The sequence below is a fragment of the Nicotiana tomentosiformis genome, chromosome 4 (genome assembly GCF_000390325.3).
Source record: "Nicotiana tomentosiformis chromosome 4, ASM39032v3, whole genome shotgun sequence".
Classification (NCBI taxonomy): Eukaryota; Viridiplantae; Streptophyta; class Magnoliopsida; order Solanales; family Solanaceae; genus Nicotiana; species Nicotiana tomentosiformis.
Genome location: NC_090815.1, coordinates 49925762 through 49948497, shown reverse-complemented (window position 1 = coordinate 49948497; position 22736 = coordinate 49925762). Strand labels below are relative to the sequence as shown.

General features: G+C 36.4%; 2 protein-coding genes and 1 non-coding gene across 4 annotated transcripts; 2 read left to right on the top strand and 1 right to left on the bottom strand.

The window, feature by feature from the left end:
* Positions 1–2838: 2838 nt before the first annotated feature.
* On the bottom strand, positions 2839–2945 carry LOC117278279 (small nucleolar RNA R71). The gene has a single exon (XR_004508632.1). It is a non-coding gene; the product is annotated as a small nucleolar RNA R71 (small nucleolar RNA).
* Positions 2946–10087: 7142 nt separating this feature from the next.
* LOC104102374 (protein DETOXIFICATION 40-like) lies at positions 10088–14418 on the top strand. Of its 2 annotated transcripts, none has more exons than XR_004508631.2 (7): positions 10088–10437; positions 10730–11361; positions 11764–11820; positions 12425–12663; positions 13627–13726; positions 13891–13977; positions 14093–14418. XR_004508631.2 is itself a non-coding variant. In XM_009610078.4 (7 exons), exons 1-7 carry the CDS (start codon positions 10135–10137, stop codon positions 14156–14158), a joined length of 1503 nt encoding a protein of 500 aa, XP_009608373.1. In that variant the 5' UTR covers positions 10096–10134; the 3' UTR covers positions 14159–14418. The 2 variants fall into 2 exon arrangements, 1 of the variants encoding a protein (XP_009608373.1); XM_009610078.4 differs by having other exon boundaries at positions 10096–10437; positions 13627–13745.
* A 5232-nt stretch (positions 14419–19650) lies between these two features.
* Positions 19651–20250, top strand: LOC138909650 (uncharacterized). Its single transcript, XM_070200861.1, has 2 exons — positions 19651–19872; positions 20014–20250. Exons 1-2 carry the CDS (start codon positions 19651–19653, stop codon positions 20248–20250), a joined length of 459 nt encoding a protein of 152 aa, XP_070056962.1.
* Positions 20251–22736: the final 2486 nt, after the last annotated feature.

Below are 22736 nucleotides of genomic sequence, written 5' to 3'. Positions count from 1 at the left end.
CAATCTTCACCATCTGAGTTCTTGACTCTCTAGTCTTCTCATTAACAATGTCCATCCTGACCTCCTTAGGTGCTTCGCTAATAAATCAAATAGGACCTTAACTATATCACAACATGGCATGGTTTTATTAATTGTAGCCATATCCATTTGCAAAGCCTTTCTAACAGCAGAAGCTAAACTAAACAAGCATTCCTTTACAAAGAACGATGGTAATAATTTTGGGAATAAAATCCAAACCATCGCTAATGGAGTTTCTTCATTCAATTTAAATCTAGAGTCGTAGATCAAGGGTCTCATCTGATAGGACATACCATCTTATCCTTAATATAATATGCAAACTTTGAAGTTGGATTGATTAAATCTTCAAACAATAAAGGCCGGATCAAGACATGCCTCTCCTTAAAATACTGTACCTGACAGCTTCCTTTAAATACACATTGAGTAGGAATAGCTTTGCATAAATCTTCTAACGCCAGCCAGCCTTAGGAGAACTTTTTCAACCACTACAAGCTTTAGATTCTCAATTTCCTCAATGCGTTGAACTTTCTCCGTACTCCACTTCACGTAGGGAACTCCATGTAATATTGTAATATGTTTGATCGAGATTAAAGAGGGTTTTTGGTTTGACGTGTGTATTGATAGTAGGCTAACATTACATGTTTTAGTCGCTTATTACACTCCAAATTATGGCACTTTAATTGAGTTTGAACTTTAATTGCGAATGGTTTGCACTAATTGTGTATTTTATGCCTTGTAGGAGAATTTCGAGCTATGTAAATGTTATGGAGATAATTCGAGTGATTTGGAGATTTGAAGTCGGAGTAAAAGCCCAAGGGATAAAGCCGGGATCGCGTTCGGGGGTCGAAATCCACGTCTGGATATCAAAAAGTCAAGAAAAATCCGTACTCTTATAAAACAACACACCTGCGGCACGTGGAGTGGCGCGTGGCGAGCCGCGCCTATAAATTTTTCGGCTGCCTGACAGATTTTAACTCTCTGAAATTTCCCTCAACTGCCCCGCGTGGCGCATCGCCCCATGCGGCACGCCTGTGCAATATTTACAGAGTTATTGTCCTAGTTCGCACAGGAAAAGGTATTTTTGTCTGGTCCCGACCCTACTTAGTATAAATACATGTAAAAATATTATTTTATGGACTTTTGACACATCTTAGACCTAAGTAAGCCAAGGAGGAGGTGGAGAAGCAAAAGCTCAAGGATTCATCATTCAATCCTCACTCAAGACAAGGGTTTAGATTGTTTTATATTTTCCATTAACTTAAAAAATTTTATGATGAATTACTCCATATCCACGGAGTAGTTCTCTTTAGGTTTTGATGGATTTGGTGTATTGATACTTGTTTGTGTATAATTAACTCTAATTTTATGTATTGAATCGTTTTGGATGTTTTAATTGTTGCATTTATATTCACTTGTTAACGTAATCGAGAGAGGTAAAACTTGTGATATTGTTGCATTATATTTTGTTGGTTGAAGTCATTAATTCTTCTTAGTAATCGGAAGAGGCTAGTTGAATTGTTGATTAAACTTAGTTAGGAGAATAAGCAATAGAGGTTCTCCTAAATACCAGTCCACTACGAATTCTTGCATATCTTCACGTGCTTAAAATTGGTTCATCTTGTGAGGCTGAGATTTAATCGTGAGAGGAGTTTCTACTAATCAATTGAACTAATAAGCAAGTGAATTCGAGAGACTCACTTAAACATTAGAAGTGAATTATCTAAATTTAAATTCCAAATATTTATCTTGCACCGATCCTATCAACCATATCTTCTCACAATTGATAACTTCCTTTGCTTAATACTTGCTTTGATTGTCATTAGCCAATAGTATAGATTCTTAGTTAATTTTAGTTTTAATCACATAAACCTAAATAGTTGATCATCTTGGATAGCAATCTAGCTACAAACTACGATAATACTGTTTAACTCCAATCCATGTGGATACGATATTTTAATTTACTATATTCGACTAGCGAGCATATTTTAGTGTGTGTTTTGCGCTCGTCAATTTTGACGCCGTTGCCGGGGATTGGAAATCAATAGTGTTTGAAATAGTTTGTAGTGCTATTTCAGGAATTTGTCTTTTTATTTTATTTTTCCCTTTTTACATTTGGTGTTCTTTGACTGTGCGCAGGCTACAGGTTATATTGGTGCATGACTCGATCTTTCTGGTAAGGAATTGCAACCATACGAACCAGAAATCGAGAAACAACTGCGACAGTTAAGGAAGGAAAGAAATCTCGCCGAGAAAGTAGAGAAGGTTGGGCAATCCTCAACCAAGGATGACATGGATGGAGATGATGATAATGTTGATTTGGCTACGAGAGAGGCAGTCCAACTCTGAGAAAAAGCTGCAAGGGATGCTGAAGAAGCAGCACTTAGAGATGCACAAATTGCTTATGAGGAGGAGAGGGCTCGGAGAATTATTCAGAATCAACCTTTGGGTACTAGGAGAGCTCTTGGAGAATATGCTAGACCGGTCTATAACCAAGGCTTATCAAGTGTTAGACCACCTCCAGTTGCAGCGAACAATTTCGAATTGAAACAAGGGTTGCTCCAAACTCTTCAAAACAGCTGCGTTTTCAGAGGAAAGATGAACGAAGATCCAAACAAACATCTGATGGATTTCAAGGAGATTATGAACATCTTTCAATACAACGGTGTGTCGCAAGATACAGTCTACTTAAGGGCATTCCCCTTCACACTCAAGGACGATGCAAAGCACTGGCTTCGAAGCTAGCCTAATGGATCGATTAGAACATGAGATGAGATGACCAGAAAATTTCTTAACAAATATTTCTCATCAGCTAAGACGGGTAAGTTTAGAAGGGAAATTCATAACTTTCATCAGAACGAGATTGAAACTGTGTTTGAAGCTTGGGAGAGGTTCAAAGAGATAATGTGTAAGTGTCAGCATAATGGAATTGAACTCTGGATGCAACTACAGGACTTTTGAGATGGATTGACACCCGCCGCTCGCAGAACATTGAGCAATAAAGCTGGAGTCCCGTTGATGAAAAAGACTCTGGGGGAGATAGTCACTATTTTTGATGAGTTATCTGAAGATGCAAATCAGTGGCCCTCTGAAATTGCTGAAAGAAGAAGGGTGAATGGTGTTCACCAGGTTGATGATAACACATCTGTGCGGGTACAACTTGATGCTATGGCGAAAGAGATAAGGAAGCTGACCTTAGCTTTAATACAGAGCAAGAATCACACAGCTTGTGATATGTGGAAGAGGACACCCTACTCATGAGTGTCAAGCCTCAACTAAGGAAGTAAATGTTATGGGAAACTATAACTTCAATGCAATGGGTTAGAAGTACCCCGATTTTTCATGGAGTTCACCTGGGGGGGTACTACAAATGCATGGCTACAAAATAACTCAAGATTTCAAGGAGCTCCTGGTTTTGGGAATCAGCTGAGGCCGCAGTTTCAGCCTCAACAGCCAAATCAGTCTGGATTAGAAGATCTGATGAAATCCTTCATTGTCAAGACTGATGAGAGATTAGATGCTCATGGTGCAGCTATCAAAGAACTTGGGACAGGTTTGCGTAACTTGGAGAGACAAGTGGGACAAATTGCAACTATATTATCTAAGAGAATCCCAGGTACTCTGCCAGCTGATACTAAAAAGAATCCCAAATAAACGGTAAATGATGTAACCTTGAGAAGTGAACACATGTTGAAAGATCCCACTCCAATTGACAAAGAAGCTGCACCTGGAAAAAGAAAGTGGGAAGGAGCTGAAAATTGAAGATGATAAAAAAACTGAGAAGAAGAAAGGTAAGAAGGGAGATGAGAAAAAGAAGAAGGAGGAAACTTCAAGAAGGGAGGAATCTAATGATGTGAGCAAGTACATGCCTGCTTTACCTTTTCCCTAAAAGCTGTATAGAGAAAAGCTGGACAAGCAGTTTGAGAGATATATAGATATGCTGAAACGGGTTAATGTAAATTTGTTATTCACAGAAGTTCTCTCACAAATGCCAGCTTATGCCAAATTCTTGAAGGAGATCCTTACAAAGAAGATGAAGATAAAAGATACCTCAGTGGCCAAGCTCTCAGAGCATTGCATCGCAATCTTGCAAAACAAACTCCCACAAAAGTGTGGAGATCTAGGGAATTTTACTATACCTTGCTCGTTAGGCACTCTTAGTTTTAACAAATCTTTATGTGATTCGGGTGCCTCAGTTAATTTAATGCCTTTGTCTATTTACAGAAAGCTGGAGAATGAGATTGGAGAGATAAGATCTGCACCAATATTTTTGTAGCTGGCAGACCAAACAACTATCATACCCGAGGGGATAGTGGAGGATGTCTTAGTTCGGGTAGATAAGTTTGTATTTCCTGTAGATTTTATAGTAGTGAATATGAAGGAGAATAAAGAGGTCCCTCTCATCTTAGGAAGAGCATTCATAGCAACGGGCAGAGCAGTCTTAGACATACACGAGAGAAGACTCATGTCTAGAGTGGGTGAGGAGACTATAACTTTTGAGATAAATGTAGAAACGGGGGTGAAGAAAGAGAAGCCAGCTGTAAGTGTTGAGTGGAAACTGAAGAGCTCGAAAGAAAAGGCTGCAACGAGTGGAAATGATAAGTGTGGGGTGTACCCCAAGAAAGCTGAGAAGAAGTTATCCGCATGGATGTGTGCATTGGTTCGGGCGTGTGGAATAGAGCCCGACTTCGACTCAGACACCGACTAAAAATTCAAGGAAGTTTTCTTTATCTTATGCTTTTTAATTGTGTGTCATGGGAACATGCCACAACTTAAAGTGTGGGGTGGGGAAAATTATATGTTGTATGTATCTATGTTAGTAACTTAGTTTTGTTATTTTAGTAGTTAGAGATAAGAAAAATGAAAACAAAACATAAAAATTTAAAATTTGCGACTTTTCCCGACGATGGATATCATTCGACGGGTTTCTTGAGGGATTAAAGTCTAAAGGAAAAGACAAAAAGATTTTCTTTTGTAGTTAGTGTAATAATTCCCCCTTGGTTTTTCTTTGTGTCACGGTTCTTTTTCAAGGGTTTTGTTTGAACCGGGTGTAGTTAGTTTTTGTTTTGTATAATAGTAGGAAACCGTGTGCTGTGTTTTGAATTGAAAGCAATATCTCTGGACTCTACTATGCCTTGAGAATAGTGAGTGCTTTAGTTGTGATGCTTAGGCTCAGCTTTTGACTCTTGCATAAGTACCTTAAATTGTATGATCTTAATTGTGCTTAACTGCTTTGACTAAAGTTTCTTGATAATCCAATCTTGAGTGAGTTATGTGCCTTGTGGTTGTAAGGTTTTGTGTATTATGTGCATTGCATTTGATGTCTAGAACTTGCCCCCTGTGTTTGCAACGCGAAATGGTAGTTTTGTTCAGTCTCGGACGTGATATAGGCGTTTCTTTGTTGAGCCAATTATATGCTATTACCCACCTAATTGTTATGTATCTTAGTTAACCCATTTGAGCCTGTAATCTTGTTTCTTTGGAAACCACATTACAATCCTTACCCATTTGTTTGAATTGATCATCTATTTGAACCTTGTACCTCTCATGAGCACTTAAATTTGTTATGAACTTTGTAAAAGTTGAAGTATAGGGTGATTGGTTTGGCTTTTGAGTGGAACTAATGAAATAAGGAGAAAGGTGCACTGTTTTGAAAATAAATAAGAGTCACTTGAATTGAAAGAGAAAGAAAAAATAATAATTGTATTGTTGTGCAAAATATTCCATGATAGTGGTAAATCTTGATGTAATTGTGCTTAAAGAAGTTGGGAGTTAATGTATAATGATGTTAAGGTGGGGTTTTGAATGTTAAATTATATGTATTAAAGTGCTTAGGGAGGTGTAGTCACTCTTATATCTAAATGTATCCTACCCGTCCCGTAACCTACATTACAACCAATTAAAGTCCTATTTGACCCTTGACTGAATGAGCTCGATTAGTTGAGTACTACACTACGGGCAAGCCTATGGTTCATCTTTTGTGGCATATGAATGTTATTTCTAAGAGTGAGTGAATTATTTCTATATTGAGCTCCTGATTGTGGTTAAATTTGATGGTGTGTGGAACTACTCTTTATTGTAGTGATGGTACTTGATTCATGAAGGAAAGGTAATGCCGTTGACCTCTGTGTTAGAGTAAGTGAGCGAGTTATAAATAATGCGTGGTACTTGTAAGTCAAATCTTGAGGCTAGGATGTTACACTATTGTGCTTAGTATATTTTAAATATTCTTGGTATGATGAGTTACTAGAATTGTTCAAAAACCTCGTGTCTATATAAAGTGTGGCTTGATTACTCGAGGACGAGCAATGGTTTAAGTGTGAGGTGTTGATGGTAGGCTATCCTTACATGTTTTAGTTGCTTATTACACTCCAAATTACTGCACTTTAATTGAGTTTGAGCTTTAATCGCTAATGGTTTGCACTAATTGTGTATTTTATTCCTTGTAGGAGAATTTCGAGCGATGTAAATGTTATGGAGATAATTTGAGTGATTTGGAGCTTTGAAGTCTGAGTAAAAGTAAAAGGGATAAAGCCGGGATCGCGTTCGGGGGTCGAAGACCACGTATGGATATCAAAAAGTCAAGAAAAATCTGGACTTTGAGTAAACAACACACCCGCGGCGCGTGGCGCACCGCACCTGTACATTTTCCGGTTGCCTGACAGATTTTAACTCTCTGAACTTTCCCACAACTGCCCCACGTGGCGCGTCTCCCCATGCGGCGCGCCTGTGCAATTTTTACAGAGTTATTGTCCCAGTTCGCACAGGAAAAGGTATTTTCGTTTGGACCCGACCCTACTTTGTATAAATACATATAAAAATATTATTTTATGGACTTTTAACACATCTTAGACCTAAGTAAGCCAAGGAGGAGGTGGAGAAGAAAAAGATCAAGGATTTCATCATTCAATCCTCACTCAAGACAAGGGTTTGGATTGTTTTATGTTTTCCTCTAACTTAAACATTTTTATGATGAATTACTCCATATCATGGAGTAGTTCTCTTTAGGGTTTGATGGACTTGGTGTGTTGATACTTGTTTGTGGATAATTAACTCTAGTTTTATGTATTGAATCGTTTTGGATGTTTTAATTGTTGCATCTATATCCACTTGTTAATGTAATCGAGAGAGGCATAACCTGTGATATTGTTGCATTATAATTTGTTGGTTGAAGTCATTAATTCTTCTTAGTAATCGGATGAGGCTAGTTGAATTGTTGATTAAACTTAGTTAGGAGGATAATCGAGAGAGGTTCTCCTAAATATCAATCCACTACGAATTCTTGCATATCTTCACGTGCTTAAAATTGGTTCATCTTGTGAGGTTGAGATTTAATCGAGAGAGGAGTTTCTACTAATCAATTGAACTAATGACCAAGTGAATTCGAGAGACTTACTTGAACATTAGAAGTGAATTATCTAGAGTTAAATCCCAAACATTTATCTTGCACCGATCCTATCAACCCTATCGTCTCCCAATTGATAACTTCCTTTGCTTAATACTTGCATTGATTGTCATTAGCCAATATTATAGATTCTTAGTTAATTTTAGTTTTAATCACATAAACCTAAATTGTTGATCATCTTGGATAGCAATCTAGCTACAAACTACGATAATACTATTTAATTCCAATCATTGTGAATACAATATTTTAATTTACTATATTCGACTAGCGAGCATATTTTAGTGTGTTTTGCGCTCGTCATGCATGGACGCATTTATTGAACTAGGTTTGAAGATGTTTGAGTAATCTAAGGTAGTATTAGGGTTTGTAGTTGGAGTTAGGGTTCTTAGGGGTAGAGTAGGTGCCTTCCCAGACACCATTAGTGGCTGGCCAGTGGCCGGAAAAGCCATCGTCGGCTAGGGTTTAGGTGTTAATAGCTAGGGTTATCATGATAGAGAAGAGGGAACTTGTCTTATTCACCTCCTAATTTATTTAGTAAGAAATTCGTTTTTTTCATTTGCTAAGTGCGGTGTGACCCTAATTTTAAACAGCCAATATCTATGCTTTAATTTTAGAGGAAACTGGAATCCCTTATGTGGCAAAATAGAAGCTGTAAAGCACACAATAACATAAAGGTAGTGAAATGAGAAAAGCCACCTGATCATACTTTTAATCTAATTATTGATGGATGTAGCAGAGGGGGTATTCTAAGAAACCACAGGGGTGAAATGATTACGCCATTCTCATCATTTTATAGAATTGGATCAAACTATAGAGCAGAGGGCCTAACTATCTTGAAACGGATTCAATCGTGTTTCCACAATCAAGGGAATAACGTGATCATTGAATCTGATTCTATGCTTCTGGTGAACATGATAAAAGGAACTATGGTGGATCACATCAAAGATATCATGAAGAAAGGAGACGTCAAGGTCAGCCCTTGCTTTAGAGTGGCTAACAATGTTGCGGATGCTCTTGCTAACTTCGCTGCCAATGATAGTGTAGAGGCACTCTTCAATGAAGCTATTTCATTACCTAGAAATGTTAGCCTTATTGAAGAGTGATTAAGATAATCTTCCGAGCTTCAGAATTAGAACAAAAAAAAAATTATTTTAGCTTTGATATTCATGGCTGATTCTAGAGGCAGATAGCTTGATACCATGCAATAGTAGTAGCCACAATTGTAAACTTTAGTCCCATTATATATGGAGAGAGTCCTCCGGTAGGATATTTTGGCTTGGCTTGAGTTAAACTTCTTTTGTTATGGAGGTAAGGCTTTATGTCTCCCTCCCATATGTATTCTTATGTCTCTTGATAAACATGTTAGGGGTCCATGTCAAATCCCCCGTCACCACAGGAGGTGTTCGAGTGGATGTTTTTAGTTTAAAAAAATTTAAATGCATACTCCAAAGTTCGAGTGGATTCTCATTAGCATGCTAGATTCTAAATATAGCTTGATCAACTGTGTTTCACTATATTAGTGTTTCTATGTTCAATATTTTTGCTCATGTTGTCAATATGCTAGCACAGTATCACTTAGTATTTTGTAAAGGTAATTTGATATTAGTTTTAATTTGGAGAAGATGACAAAGCGGACAAAGAATTAGAGAAAAAATTTGTCGTTTCATATGAAAGAGTTATGCATTTGTCTTACCTACCTCACTACGAAATACTCACATTTCAAAAAAGGTGTGCTCATGACAAATTTCACATGGGTTGCCATACTTACTCTACATATGAACGAAGGTATGCAGTAGATAACAATCTTTAAGGAATCTTTTTAACAACTTCAACTATAGTGATTATTACAAAATTTATAATTTCATGATTCACAAAATGACACACATTAACCTTTCATAATTATTTCACACGGCATATCAAGATTGAGATTTTCATCTATTATTTTATGCGCAAAAGATACTTTATTTTCATTTTAGATGCTCATCGAAAGCCTAGAGTCCTCTAACTGGATCAAAAATATATATATGTACATATTGATTAAAAGTTGTCTCACTATATTAGTGGTTTCCATGTCCAAGATTTTCTTTTTCATGTTGTCAAAATTTTGGTATTGTCTCAATGTAATTTACATACTAGATTCTCTACTTTAATTTGTACTCGCTCCATTCCAGTTTATGTGAACCTATTTCTTTTTTGGTTCATTCCAAAAGGAATGACACATTTCTAGATTTGAAAATAATTTTTCTTAAACTTATAATTCTACTCTTAATGAGAAATTTTTATAACCACACAAATACTCTAGGCCCTTTTTTGACTTGTTTAGGACCATAAATTCCAAAAGTCTTCATTTTTTCTTAAACTCCGGGCCCAGACAAACATGTTCACATAAATTGGAACGGAGGGATAGACAAAGAATCAGAGAGAAAAAAGGGTATAATTTCGTATGGAAGAGACGAAGAGTTATGCATGTGTTTAATATACTCTTTATAAGGTTCTTACATTTCAGAAAAGGAGTGCTGCACTGCAGCTAGCTAGCGACAAATTCGCACGTGAGTTGCTATCTGATTTACGTATTTTTTTGAAGATTCCATCTTCACAAAATGACATACATTAACCTTTTATTATCTCAAATGAAACCTCGAGATGACAACTTCATCTAGTATTTATATGCCTAGCTAGAAGTTACTTTCATTGCATTCTACATATTCATTGTCATGGGAAAAAGCATGAAGTCTGAAGTTGAGCAGCCCTTGTTGGCTGCTGCTCATGGGGGTAGCTCCGAGCTAGAGGAGGTGCTCTCCGACTCCCAATTACCCTACTTTCGACGCCTTAGGTATGCCTCTTGGATCGAATTCCAGCTACTTTATCGACTTGCTGCCCCTTCAGTTGCCGTCTACATGATCAACAATGCCATGTCCATGTCTACTCGGATCTTTTCTGGCCAACTCGGGAACCTACAGCTTGCAGCAGCCTCTCTTGGCAATCAAGGCATCCAATTATTTGCTTATGGCCTTATGGTACTATTTATTATCTCTCAGTTTCTTTCTCAAATGATCTGAACATCAATGGAGAAAGCTTTCTCAATATGATGATAGTGCTTATTTTGTCCATTTGGTCATTATGGTGCTATATTTTCTGCAATTTTCAACTTGATTCTTTTTAGTTATTTGGCTTTACTATATTGTTTTCAAAGTTATCATTACAAAACATATTTTTAGATTGCGAACAAGAAAAGCAGAGGACATGTGATGAAAAAACAATATTGCTTGTATGATTTTTCCAACTTAATTTTTGCTTTATCGATTGCAGCTAGGAATGGGAAGTGCAGTGGAAACGCTTTGTGGCCAAGCATATGGAGCTCACAGATATGAAATGCTAGGAGTCTACCTGCAAAGAGCAACAGTAGTACTTTCCTTAACAGGCATTCCACTAGCTGTGGTTTATTTATTTTCCAAGAATATACTGCTCGCTCTTGGTGAATCAAAACTAGTGGCATCAGCAGCAGCAGTATTTGTTTATGGTTTGATTCCACAAATTTTTGCTTATGCGGTGAACTTCCCAATACAGAAGTTCTTGCAATCCCAGAGTATTGTTGCTCCCAGTGCCTTTATTTCCCTGGGGACTCTGTTTGTACACATATTGCTCAGTTGGGTTGTTGTATACAAAATTGGACTGGGATTGCTAGGGGCGTCGTTGGTGCTGAGCTTTTCTTGGTGGATAATTGTGGTGGCTCAGTTTATATATATACTAAAAAGTGAAAGGTGTAAAGCTACCTGGGCAGGTTTCCGATGGGAGGCCTTTAGTGGATTATGGCAATTTGTGAAGTTGTCTGCTGGTTCAGCTGTTATGTTGTGCTTGGAGACTTGGTATTTCCAGATTCTAGTGTTGCTCTCGGGATTACTCAAGAATCCTGAGATTGCCTTGGCTTCAATCTCTGTTTGGTGAGAATTTTGTACCTAATTGACTTTATTTTTATCTGTTGATGATCCCATAAGACCAGTTAGTTATCATAGTGGCAACATCAATTAACAACTTCTACTCTAAAAGGTTAAGTTGTTGATCGATTGTAACTTGATCTTCTTGGCCAACTTAGAACAAACTATGACAAATGTCGCGTTGCGGATTCACTTTTTCAATAGCCAGTGCTGCTGATATACCCGTATCTACTCAAAATATATCTTTATACATATAAATTTGAACAATTCACTTATACTGAGTCTTCATTCTTTATGACTAAGGAGAAATAATTGCGATAGTACTACTCTACACGCCCATTTTTCTTGCAACGTTTGAGTGACTTGCTAATGTGTTAAAAGGTTTTTTTTTTTTTTGAATTTTTGTAGCTTGGCAGTGAATGGACTGATGTTCATGGTTGCAGTGGGGTTCAATGCTGCTGCTAGGTCAGTTTTTGACTATTTTCTTTTCTTGATGATCCATTAACCATCATTTCGTGTAATGTTCGATGTCCAGATCAAAATTAGGTCGTGTTATAGCAATAACTTAAATTATTTACATTGATAGGGTAAAAGAGTTTTGTACTATCGGTTTGATTTCTCTTGCTAACAGGTTACTTGCCACAAATTGCAAGTTACCAAAACAATTTTAGTTGGAAGAAAAAATATTACTCCCTCTCTTTTAATTTAGACGGGGTAGTTTGACTCGGCACGAAATTTAAGAAAAAAATGAAAAGTTTTGAAATTTGTGGTCTTAAAAGCTTAAGGAATAAAAGTTTTGCGGGGCCATGACATTTGTGGTTATAAAAACTTTTCGTTAAGATAATGGGTAAAATGAAGAGTTTAAAGTTAAATTATTTTTAATTGTATAAATGTGTAATTCTTTTTTGAACGGACTAATAAGAAAATTGTGTCGTCTAAATTGAGACAGAGGGAATACCTACATTTTTAGGTGATCAAATAATTTAAAAAGATTTGTCAGTATCAATACATAGAAGTTAGACTCTGTTTGCAATTGACTTCCATCATAATTGTTATAAAAATTGGCCAGTGTGAGAGTGAGCAATGAGCTAGGAGCAGCACACCCAAAGTCAGCAGCATTCTCAGTGTTCATGGTGACATTCATTTCATTTCTCATTGCTGTGGTGGAAGCCATAATTGTGCTCAGTTTGCGCAATGTTATCAGCTATGCATTCACCGAAGGTGAAGTTGTGGCCAAAGAAGTATCTAGTTTGTGTCCATATTTAGCTGTCACCCTCATTCTCAATGGCATTCAACCAGTCTTATCGGGTAAGAAGTATGCCTTGTCATTAAGTTCATTAATTATACTCCGATTTAAGCACATTGATAAGATAAAGAATTTTTAGACTATGAGTGTAATTTAACTTGTTGTAGCACATTAATTGTCTTGTTCTCTAGGTTATTAGTCTCACTTGTTATGAGTTATTATGTACAGTTACAATTTAAATAATCGAATAGTATAAAACAAACATAATACATATGAAAGTTAATTATAGATAACTAGTTTTCTTGATTTATACAGATATACCATGTCAATATTAATTATAGATAAGTACCACATAAAATTAGTGATACGTGTTAAATCTTTTCATTTTTAACATTTACTAAGTTGCATGACCTAATTAGGAATTTAATATTCAAATTGCTAAAATTTATTTGACGACTAAAGTTGAATTCAGGATTTAGAGTCTAATAAATATATATTTTAAATTATCTTAAATATATAAATAGTTCTAGTTGAATACAATGAAAGCTTGCGTCTTGATCTTTACTCAACCTTCATGCGTCCTCCCCCGACACATAGAGACAAAAAAGTAGGGCTATGGAAAATACATGCAAGTGAGGAAATAATTCCCACCTTTGCAAATGTCGTAGTTGGAAGGAACTTTACTTACCCAATTTGGTCTTAAATTTTCCAATAGACTTTTTTGTTGTTTCATCTTAAGTGCTCAAGAAGCTTGCCATCACTTGATTGGATGAGAGACAAATAGGAGAAAAAGACAACATATAAGCACAATAAATAAGGCAGACAACTTCACTCGACAAAAAAGTGATCATGTCACGGGCCTTGTATCCAAATTTCAATACAGCTACTCATGTTCATGCCTCACTGTTAATTAGATACTCCTATATTAGTTTGAGAAAATAGATTGTTTGTTATCATCTTATATGGTCTTGAATATATCTTAGGCCTATAAGTGTACCAACGTACAATTGGTTCAAAAATTTCAGGTGTTGCTGTTGGCTGTGGATGGCAGGCGTTTGTTGCCTACGTGAATGTAGGGTGTTATTATGGTGTAGGAATTCCATTGGGATGTCTTCTCGGCTTCAAGTTTGACTTTGGTGCTAAGGTTTTTCAATACACACTATTCATAATTTTAGAAGCCTTCTATTTGGAGAAATTTTATTTTGTGTTTCACCATGTTAGGAAAAAGGAACTTTGACATATGTATCGATAGCCTGATTTGTGTGACATATTTACTGGATTTATGGCAGGGAATATGGACTGGGATGATTGGAGGGACTGTGATGCAAACCATCATTCTGCTTTGGGTCACATTCAGTACCGACTGGAATAAAGAGGTGATTTCATCTGAGTGATTACATTCAAAAGTTAAAAGTCAGTACATAGTTTTTCCAATGCACATGAAAAGATTGGTTAAGTTCGTAACAGAATTTTGTATATTTTTTTTTTCAGGTGGAGAGCGCCAGAAAACGTCTGGACAAATGGGAAAACCTAAAAGGACCTCTAAACAAGGAATGAAGGTGGTGAAGATCATTATGACTTGGAATAATAATACGGGGACATGAAATTCAAAGTTATTCATGCAGTACTTGCAAGGGCAAAGAAGTCATCAACAGTTTACATCAATCAAAGGTTTTAGCATATCTGCGAAATTAGAGAGAGTCACTTATCATTACTTTAAATCAATTAATCATTTCAATTCTGTCAAATCCATTGTCTGTATCTGCATATTTATTGATTGTATTACAAAGAGCTTGAAATCATCTACAGTTCTCCAATCAAGCCCACAAGGTGCAATCAAGTTGATACCATGAGCATCTAACCTGGAAAAAAAAATGAGAACAATGAAAAGAGTAACACACAATGTTATAGTTGAATACAACATATATATATATATATATATATATATATATATATATATATATATATATATATAGCGCAAGCAAATACCCATAATTATTTGCATGTAATATAGATAACATATAATCGACTTTAATCAAACGTAAAATCGATATTTATTTTTTGAATTATGATCATGATCATGAACGCGAAAAGAGTCATCTAACATAAACAAAAACTGTTTACGATGAGTGTAAAATTATAATAACCCGTTATATAAATATAATGTAAAAGATAAATAATTAATTAAGTGGCTAGTGGGCCTACGTTATAATGATACATTAGTTGGGTAAATAGGTGATTATTGATAGTTATAATTTTAGGTTTGAAAATTATTTATTCTCAATATTGAAGTTTTAGCTTAATTACAAATTAATATATAATTTACCAATTATATACAAAATAATGTGTTAGAATTTAATCTTTCCTCTTCTTCCTCTCCCAAATTCAAAACCTGGACCACCGTCACCCTAACTGCCGTCAGGCCGTGTGGACAAATTAAAAAATGGGCTCATCTCCAAGCTCAGCTCACAATTGAGTTGAACTGCAGTCGCATTGTAGATATTTCATCTTCATGTGATATATTGGAATCGTCAATTCTTAATCATTGTTAATTTGACTCCATGACTCCAATAAATTAGATTATGATTTAAGAACTCAACTGTTTTATCAGTTGTAGTTGAACCAGTTTAATTTTTGGGAAGAATCTTTTCTATGACAGACAAGGAATGGTTTGATACCTAGTTTAAAAGCTTCATTGACAACTATTAAAAAGCTTTGAAGTTTTGAATTCGAAAATAGAATTTCGCAAAAATGTTATTTGTTTGGACACCAATGAGATTCAAGGACATTTAGCTACAGTTTCGGCACTTCATTTCGAAGGTATTGTTATATCTTTTCACTTTGTAATTGTTATTTTGGAACATGAATTATAGAGCCCGTTTGGATTGACTTATTTTAAGAGGAAACTACACAATATACCCATTAGGCTTAAATTAATTATCCGTTTTTGCCCATTTAATAATTAATTACAATTCCTACCTATCCGACCCAAACCTATTACTCAACTACCCATTTTCTTTTTTCTCTTGAATTTGTTGTACCTGGTATATAAAAAATCCGACCATCTCCGTAGACTTTGCGATTGACAGGAATTATTAGGTCATTGGAACTAGCAGATAGACAAAAAGTTGTTGCTTCAATACCATAGGAGAGGGGTAAGCTGGATCGGTGACAAAAAAAAAATCGAATTGATAATTACTTGTTAAAAAGTGATTAGTAGAGGTAGGGACCTTTGTTGGAGGATCACCGGAAGTTTAAAATTTTCAACGGCTGAGCCGACATATGAACAAAGGAAGAAGATTGTGTGCATATTGTAGGCTTTGGCCAATTTTGAGAATATTTGACTACAAAAATAATGGAAAGGTTATTTTTCAGTTTTAGGAACTATTTGTGCACCACTTTGTGGCGGAGAAGGCAGATAGCAGAAGCAAAACAAAAACAAAAAGAATTGAGTTGAACTAGCGAATAAGATAGATTCGTATTGTATACCAAAATATTATAATGTATATAATATTGGTATACAATAATTAATTTAAGAATATATAATTAATTGCAGTAGTATACTACTAAGTTTTTGAAGGAATGAACCAATCCTCTATGATACCGGGATAATATATGATATATACCATGTGGGTATCATCTATATGAGTTAATTAGATTATATAACAACTGATATTATTTCAATTTAATAATTGAATTAAAACAATCTTTTTTAAACTCTTTACACACAACTGTATACCTTGTTGGTATAGCTATATACTATACTGATATCATATGTTAGTTGGAACTTTTTTTGGTTGTATTAGCTACATTTAATTGGTACACTGTTTGATTTTTCTTTAGTAATAGTAGAATAGTACAATATCTTGAATTTTTTAAATTTTTCTTTATGCATGTGTATTATGTAATCATTTTGATTTTTTCTTTATGTGTTTGTTTTATACAATAGTATTATAGTACAATATCTTAAAATATATTATTATATTAATATGTGGTACACTAGTTTTTGATTTTTCTCTTTATGCATGTGCATTATGTAACAGTAGTATAGTCATACAGAAATTAATTAGTAGAACTATATACCCTATTGGTATAATTATATGTCATATTGGTATCATATGGTAGTTGGAATATTTTTTAGTTGTTTTAGCTGCATTTTTAAGTGAATTCTATTCTGAAATGATTTATATGATTATGTTTTGTTGTATTGGATTTTCTTGTACCTATGGACATAGATTTTGTGTATTATATAATAGTTTTTATAGTTATATGCAATTGTTGGAACGACCCTGTATAACTATATACCCTATTAGTATAGTTATATACTATATTGGTTTCATATGCTAGTTGAATCTTTTTTTGGTTGATTAGCTGCATTTAATTGGTACACTATTTGATTTTAGAGGAAAGGATAGGGAGGCTAAGAAGCCTTGTGGTTTTAGAGGACTTAGTGGCTCCTATTATGGGGCGAAGGGTCGATATGGTAGAGGTCATTTCAGCCGACCATTTCATTCAGCACTTCAAGTCTCACGTAGTACTCCAGCTAGCCATGGATTTCTGAGCACTCATACTGGACAGTCATCTATCAGTGCACCTCCTACATGGGGTTCTTACAGTAGTTATTCCAGTCGTCCAGGGTAGACTTAGTTCTAGCAGCCACGTCCATAAAGAGGTTGTTACGAGTGTGGTAATACAAGGCATATCATGAGAGATTGTCCCACATTTCGGATGAGTGAACCTTAGCAGGGTACCTAAGATATGATTCCCGCTCCAGATGCTACACTACCTGTACAACTAGCTAGAGGTGCGGAACATACAGGTAGAGGTTGTCCTAGAGGGGGAGGCCATGACCATTGTTATGCTTTACTTGGTAGGACTGGGGCAGTCGCATCAGATGTAGTCATTATAGGTATTGTTCCGGTCTGTTATAGATATGCTTCACTATTATTTGATTCGGGTTAGAGATTATTCGTATGTGTTATCCTTCTTTTCTTTGTATTTGGATATGTCTTATGATTCATTGGTCTCATGTTTATGTGTCTATAACTGTGGGAGATTCTATTATGGTTGATTGTATGTCTATTGTTATTGTATGGTTACTATTAGGGTATATGAGATTAGGGTTGATCTTTGCTGCTTAATATGGTGGAATTTGATGTAATTTTGGGTAAGGATTGGTTGTCTCCATATCATGCTATTCTTGTATGATAGCATTGTGAGAGAGTTCCTAGTAGGGTAGTTTATCTTTTGAAGGATTAATGTGTGGTTGAGAAGAGATGTTTGACGTACTTAGCTTTTGTTAGAGATGTCAGTGTTGATACTCCTACGATTGATTTAGTCCCCATTGTGAGAGAGTTCCATATGTGTTTCCTGCAGACTGTGTTTCCTACAGACCCATTGGGCATGCTACCCGATAGAGATATTGATTTTGGTATTTATTTGGCACCAGACACTCGGCCCATCTCGATTCCATCGTATTGTATGGCTCCAATAGAGTTGAATGAATTAAAGAAATAGTTACAAGAATTATTAGATAAAGGTTTCATCAGACCGAGATTTTCACCTCGGGGTGCGCCGGTACTATTTGTGAAGAGAAAAGACGGTTCCATGAAGATATGCATTGACTATGGGCAATTGAACAAGGTTACCCTCAAGAATAGGTATCCACTACCTCACATTGATGTTTTATTTGATCAGCCTCAAGGTACTAGGATGTTATCCAAGATTGACTTGAGATCGGGGTACCATCAATTGAAGATCAAGGCTTTGGACATTCCTAAGACGGGTTTTCAAGACCCGTTAGGGGCACTATGATTTCTTGGTGATGTCTTTTTGTTTGACAATGCCCCAATAGCATTCATGCATTTTATGAACTGTGTGATCTAGATTTATTTGGATTATTTTATCATTATGTTCATTGATGATAAATAGGTATATTCCCATAATAGCGAGGAGCACGAGCGACATTTGAGGACAATGCTTTAGGTTCTGATGGAGAAGAATTTGTATGCTAAGTTCAAGTGTGAATTCTAGTTGGATTCAGTGGAATTCTTGTGGTATGTGGTGTCTAGTAAGGAGATTAAGGTGGATTCGAAGAAGATTGAGGCAGTTCAGAGTTTGTCGAGATCTTCTACAACCATAAAGATTAGGAGTTTCCTGGGTTTGGCTGGTTACTATAGTTTCTTCGTGGAGGGTTTCTCGTCTATTACTGCTCCATTGACCAAGTTGACTCAGAAGGGTGCTCCATTCAGGTGGTCTAACGAGTGTGAGGAGAGCTTTCAGAAGCTCAAGACTACATTGACTACAACTCAAGTTTTGTTATTGTGTTCAGGATTTGCGTCATATACGGTCTATTGTAATTTTTCGCGTATTGGTCTTGGGTGTGTTTTGATGCAGGATGGTGTATAATCACCTATGCATCACCCCAGTTGAAGCACAATGAGAAGAACTATCTGGTGCATGATTTGGAGTTAGCAGCTATTGTGCACATTCTTAAGATTTGGAGGCATTATTTATATGGTATGTCTTGTCAGGTGTAAACAAATTATTAGAGTTTTCAGCATTTGTTTGAACAAAAAAATTGAATTTGAAGCAGCATAGGTGGTTGGAGCTGTTGAAGGATTATGATATCATTATTATCTATCATCTAGGGAAGGCTAATATGGTAGTGGACACCTTGAGTAGAAAGGCGGAGAGCATGTGAAATTTAGCATTCATTCTTGCTGCGGAGAGACCTTTAGCTATGGATTATCAGATATTGGCCAATAGATTTGTGAGATTGGATATTTCAGAGCCGAGCATAGTCTTTGTTTTTGTTGTATCTTGGTCGTCCTTGATTGAGCACATTAAGGCTCGCCAGTGTGATGATCCCCACTTGCTTGTCCTTAAGGACATGGTGCAACACAGTGATGCTAAAGAGGTAACTATTGGTGATGATGGTGTGTTACGACTTCAAGGTCGAGTTTTTGTTCCTAATGTCGATGGCTTAAGTGAGTTTATTTGAGGAGGCTCATAGTTCATGGTATTCCATTCATCCAAGTGGTACGAAGATGTGTCGTGAATTGAAGAAACATTATTTAGTGAAGATAAAGTTGATTCAGGAAAGGCTTCACACAGATCAGTCCCGACATAAAGGTTATGCTGACAAAAACGTTTGTGATATGGCATTCATGGAGGTTAAGAAGGTGTTTCTTAGAGTTTCGGCTATGAAAGGCGTGATACGGTTCGGGAAGAAGGGCAAGTTGAGATTGAGGTTTTTTGGTCCTTTTAAGGTGATGGAGAGAGTTGGCGAGATTTCTTATAGACTTTCCTTGCTTCCTAGTCTTTCGGGAATACATCCGATATTCCATATTTTTCTGCTTTGAAAGTATCATGAAGATAAGTCACATGTCTGGGATTTTGTCACAATGTAGTTAGATGAGGATCTGGCTTATGAGGAAGAGTCGGTGACCATTTTTGATAGGCAGGTTCGGAAGCTGAGTTCGAAAGATATTGTATCAACGAAGGTTCAGTGGAGAGGTCATCCTGTCAAGGAGGCAGCTTGGGAGTTTGAGCACGATATACGAAGCATATATCTATGCCTTTTTAGCACTTTAGGTATGATTCTAAACTCGTTCGAAGATGAATGTTTATTTAAGAGGGGAACATAATGATCCAGACCGTCATTTTGTGTATTTGAGCCCCGTTTCCCCATTTGATTTTTCTCGTATGCTTGTTCATTATTTTGTGACTTGCGGGGATGGTTGGTTCCGAGAAAGTTTTTGAGTAAATTGAAACACTTAGTTTCTAGTTGGAAGCTTAAGTTATAAGAGTTGACCAAGATTTGACTTTGTGTGAAAAAAAACCTTAGATTGGTGATTTGGTGATTTCAATAGGTTTGTATGATGATTTTAAACTTAGGCGTATGTTCAGTTTTAATTTGGAGGTTCCTAGGATGTTTTGACGCTATTTGCAGAAAGTTAAGCATTCCTAAGTTTGACCTGGAGTTAACATTAATCCTATCGGGTTCAGAATGTTGTTCTAGAACTTGAGATAGGTCAGTTTTGTCATTTTGGGCATGTGTGCAAAGTTTTGTCGTAATCTAGATTGGTTAGGCTTGAATGGGACACATGGTTTGAAGTTTGAAAATTCTTAAACTTAAGAGAAGTTCAATTTGTGTTTTGGCCGTTGGTTCATCGTTGTGATGTTATAGTAGGTGTTTGAATGTTGTGGATAGGTTTGGATCTTGTTTATGGGCTTGTTGGTGTAATTGGACGGGGTCCAGGGTGGCTCACATGGGTTTTGAACTACTCGGAACATTTTGGAAGCTACAGATTTTTGCTAGTGTGAGGCCTTTTTTTGCGATTGCGGAGGATGGATTGCGATCGTGGAGTGCATTTTTTAAGTGGGCAGACTTTCTTCTTCGCATTTACGACAGTGGGGTCGCATTTGCAATAGGTATGGCAGATTGGCCTTCGCTTTTGCGCTTAGGTGGTCGCGATCGTGTAGAAGGGAGGCAGGTTGGGAGCTGGCTATTGTTGGGCCTTCACGTTCGCGGGAGGGGGATCACATTTACGTAGGCCTGGGATATTGTGCATCGTGTTAACGAGGTTGAAGTTGCGTTCACGAAGAGTTAATTTGAGGCTGTTGCATTTTGTGCTTCACGAACGCGATGTAGTGCTCGTGTTTGTGAAGGGTATTGCTAGGCAGAATTTATAAGTGACTTATTTTTGGATTTTAGCTCATCCTTTCATATTTTGAACCCTAGAATTGGTTCAGGACGATTTTTGAAGAGGCTTGTCACACAAACCAAGAGGGTGTTTCTACTTATTTTTGATATGATGTCTTGTTTTCTCATGGATTATTACACATAGATTATGGGATTTAAAAGAGAAATTTGGGAGTTTTGACTATAATTTTTGAGAGTATAAATTGGGGATTTGAAAGTCAATTTGGACTCAATTTTGGAATCTAATCACATATTAGAGGGTTTATGCATAGTGGGGATCTACATTGTGACTCGGGTTTTGACCATGTGAGCCCAAATTAACCTTTATTGACTTTTGTGGATTTGATTAAAGATTGAAGCATTATTGTTTGGAATTGATTCCTATAGCTTAGGTGGACATTATCGAGTTGTTATTTGATAGATTCGAGCCTCTTGGAAGTGGTTTCTAAAGGAAAGGTTGTGTTAGAGGGTTAATTTGGCCCGTTTGAGGTAAGTATCTTGCCTAATCTTGTGTGAGGGAGTAACCCTTAGGATTGGACCTTATTTGTCTAATTGGAATGTATGTAAAGCGACGTAGATGTGAGGTGTTAAGAATATATGCGGGGTGCTATATATGAAAAATGACCGAATTAGACTGTAGTCCTTTGTATGACTATGTGAGCTTATTCTTTCATGCTAGAGGCCATGCTTTAGGATTCATTATCTCCTAATTAGCTAATATGGGCATTTGTGCAATCATTGTTAAATTAATTTAGTTGTAGTCATACCTTATATGTTTGAGCATACATCCACACATTATTATTTTCACGTTCTTGTGTACCTCATTGATGAATTGTGAGAATATTTCTCTTGATGATATATTGTTACCTTGAATTTGTTATGATTATGGTACATATGGACATTTTGTATAGATTGATTGGGTGTTGGCACGAGGTCGCTTCCGTGCGGATATGTGGAGTATAAGGGTGACATTCTCGATTATGATGTGTGGAGTATAAGGGTAGTATTCTCGATTATGATGATAATGTTATTGATATAGCACAAGGTTTTGTCATGTAGCATGTGGATATGGATCCATCCCCTGGGGTCACACTCTCATGCTTCTATTTTGATGGCTTACACGCGGATTATGGTACCTTGATCAATGTGATTGATTTTGATGAGGATTATAAGGGTTGCATTCTAGATTGATGATGTGTGGAGTACAAAGGTGTCACGACCCAAAATCCCACCAATGTTGTGATGGAACCTTATCCAACCTGCTAGGTAAGCTAAACAATATAAGTTACTACTAAAATGGGAAATCATCAATATATTAATAAAAACCACAACAAAAGTCACTACAAATATCTCGAGAAATAGTAGTACAAAATCACGAGCCACTATGATTTAAATTTACAAAAGTGATGTGAGAAATAAATACAACAT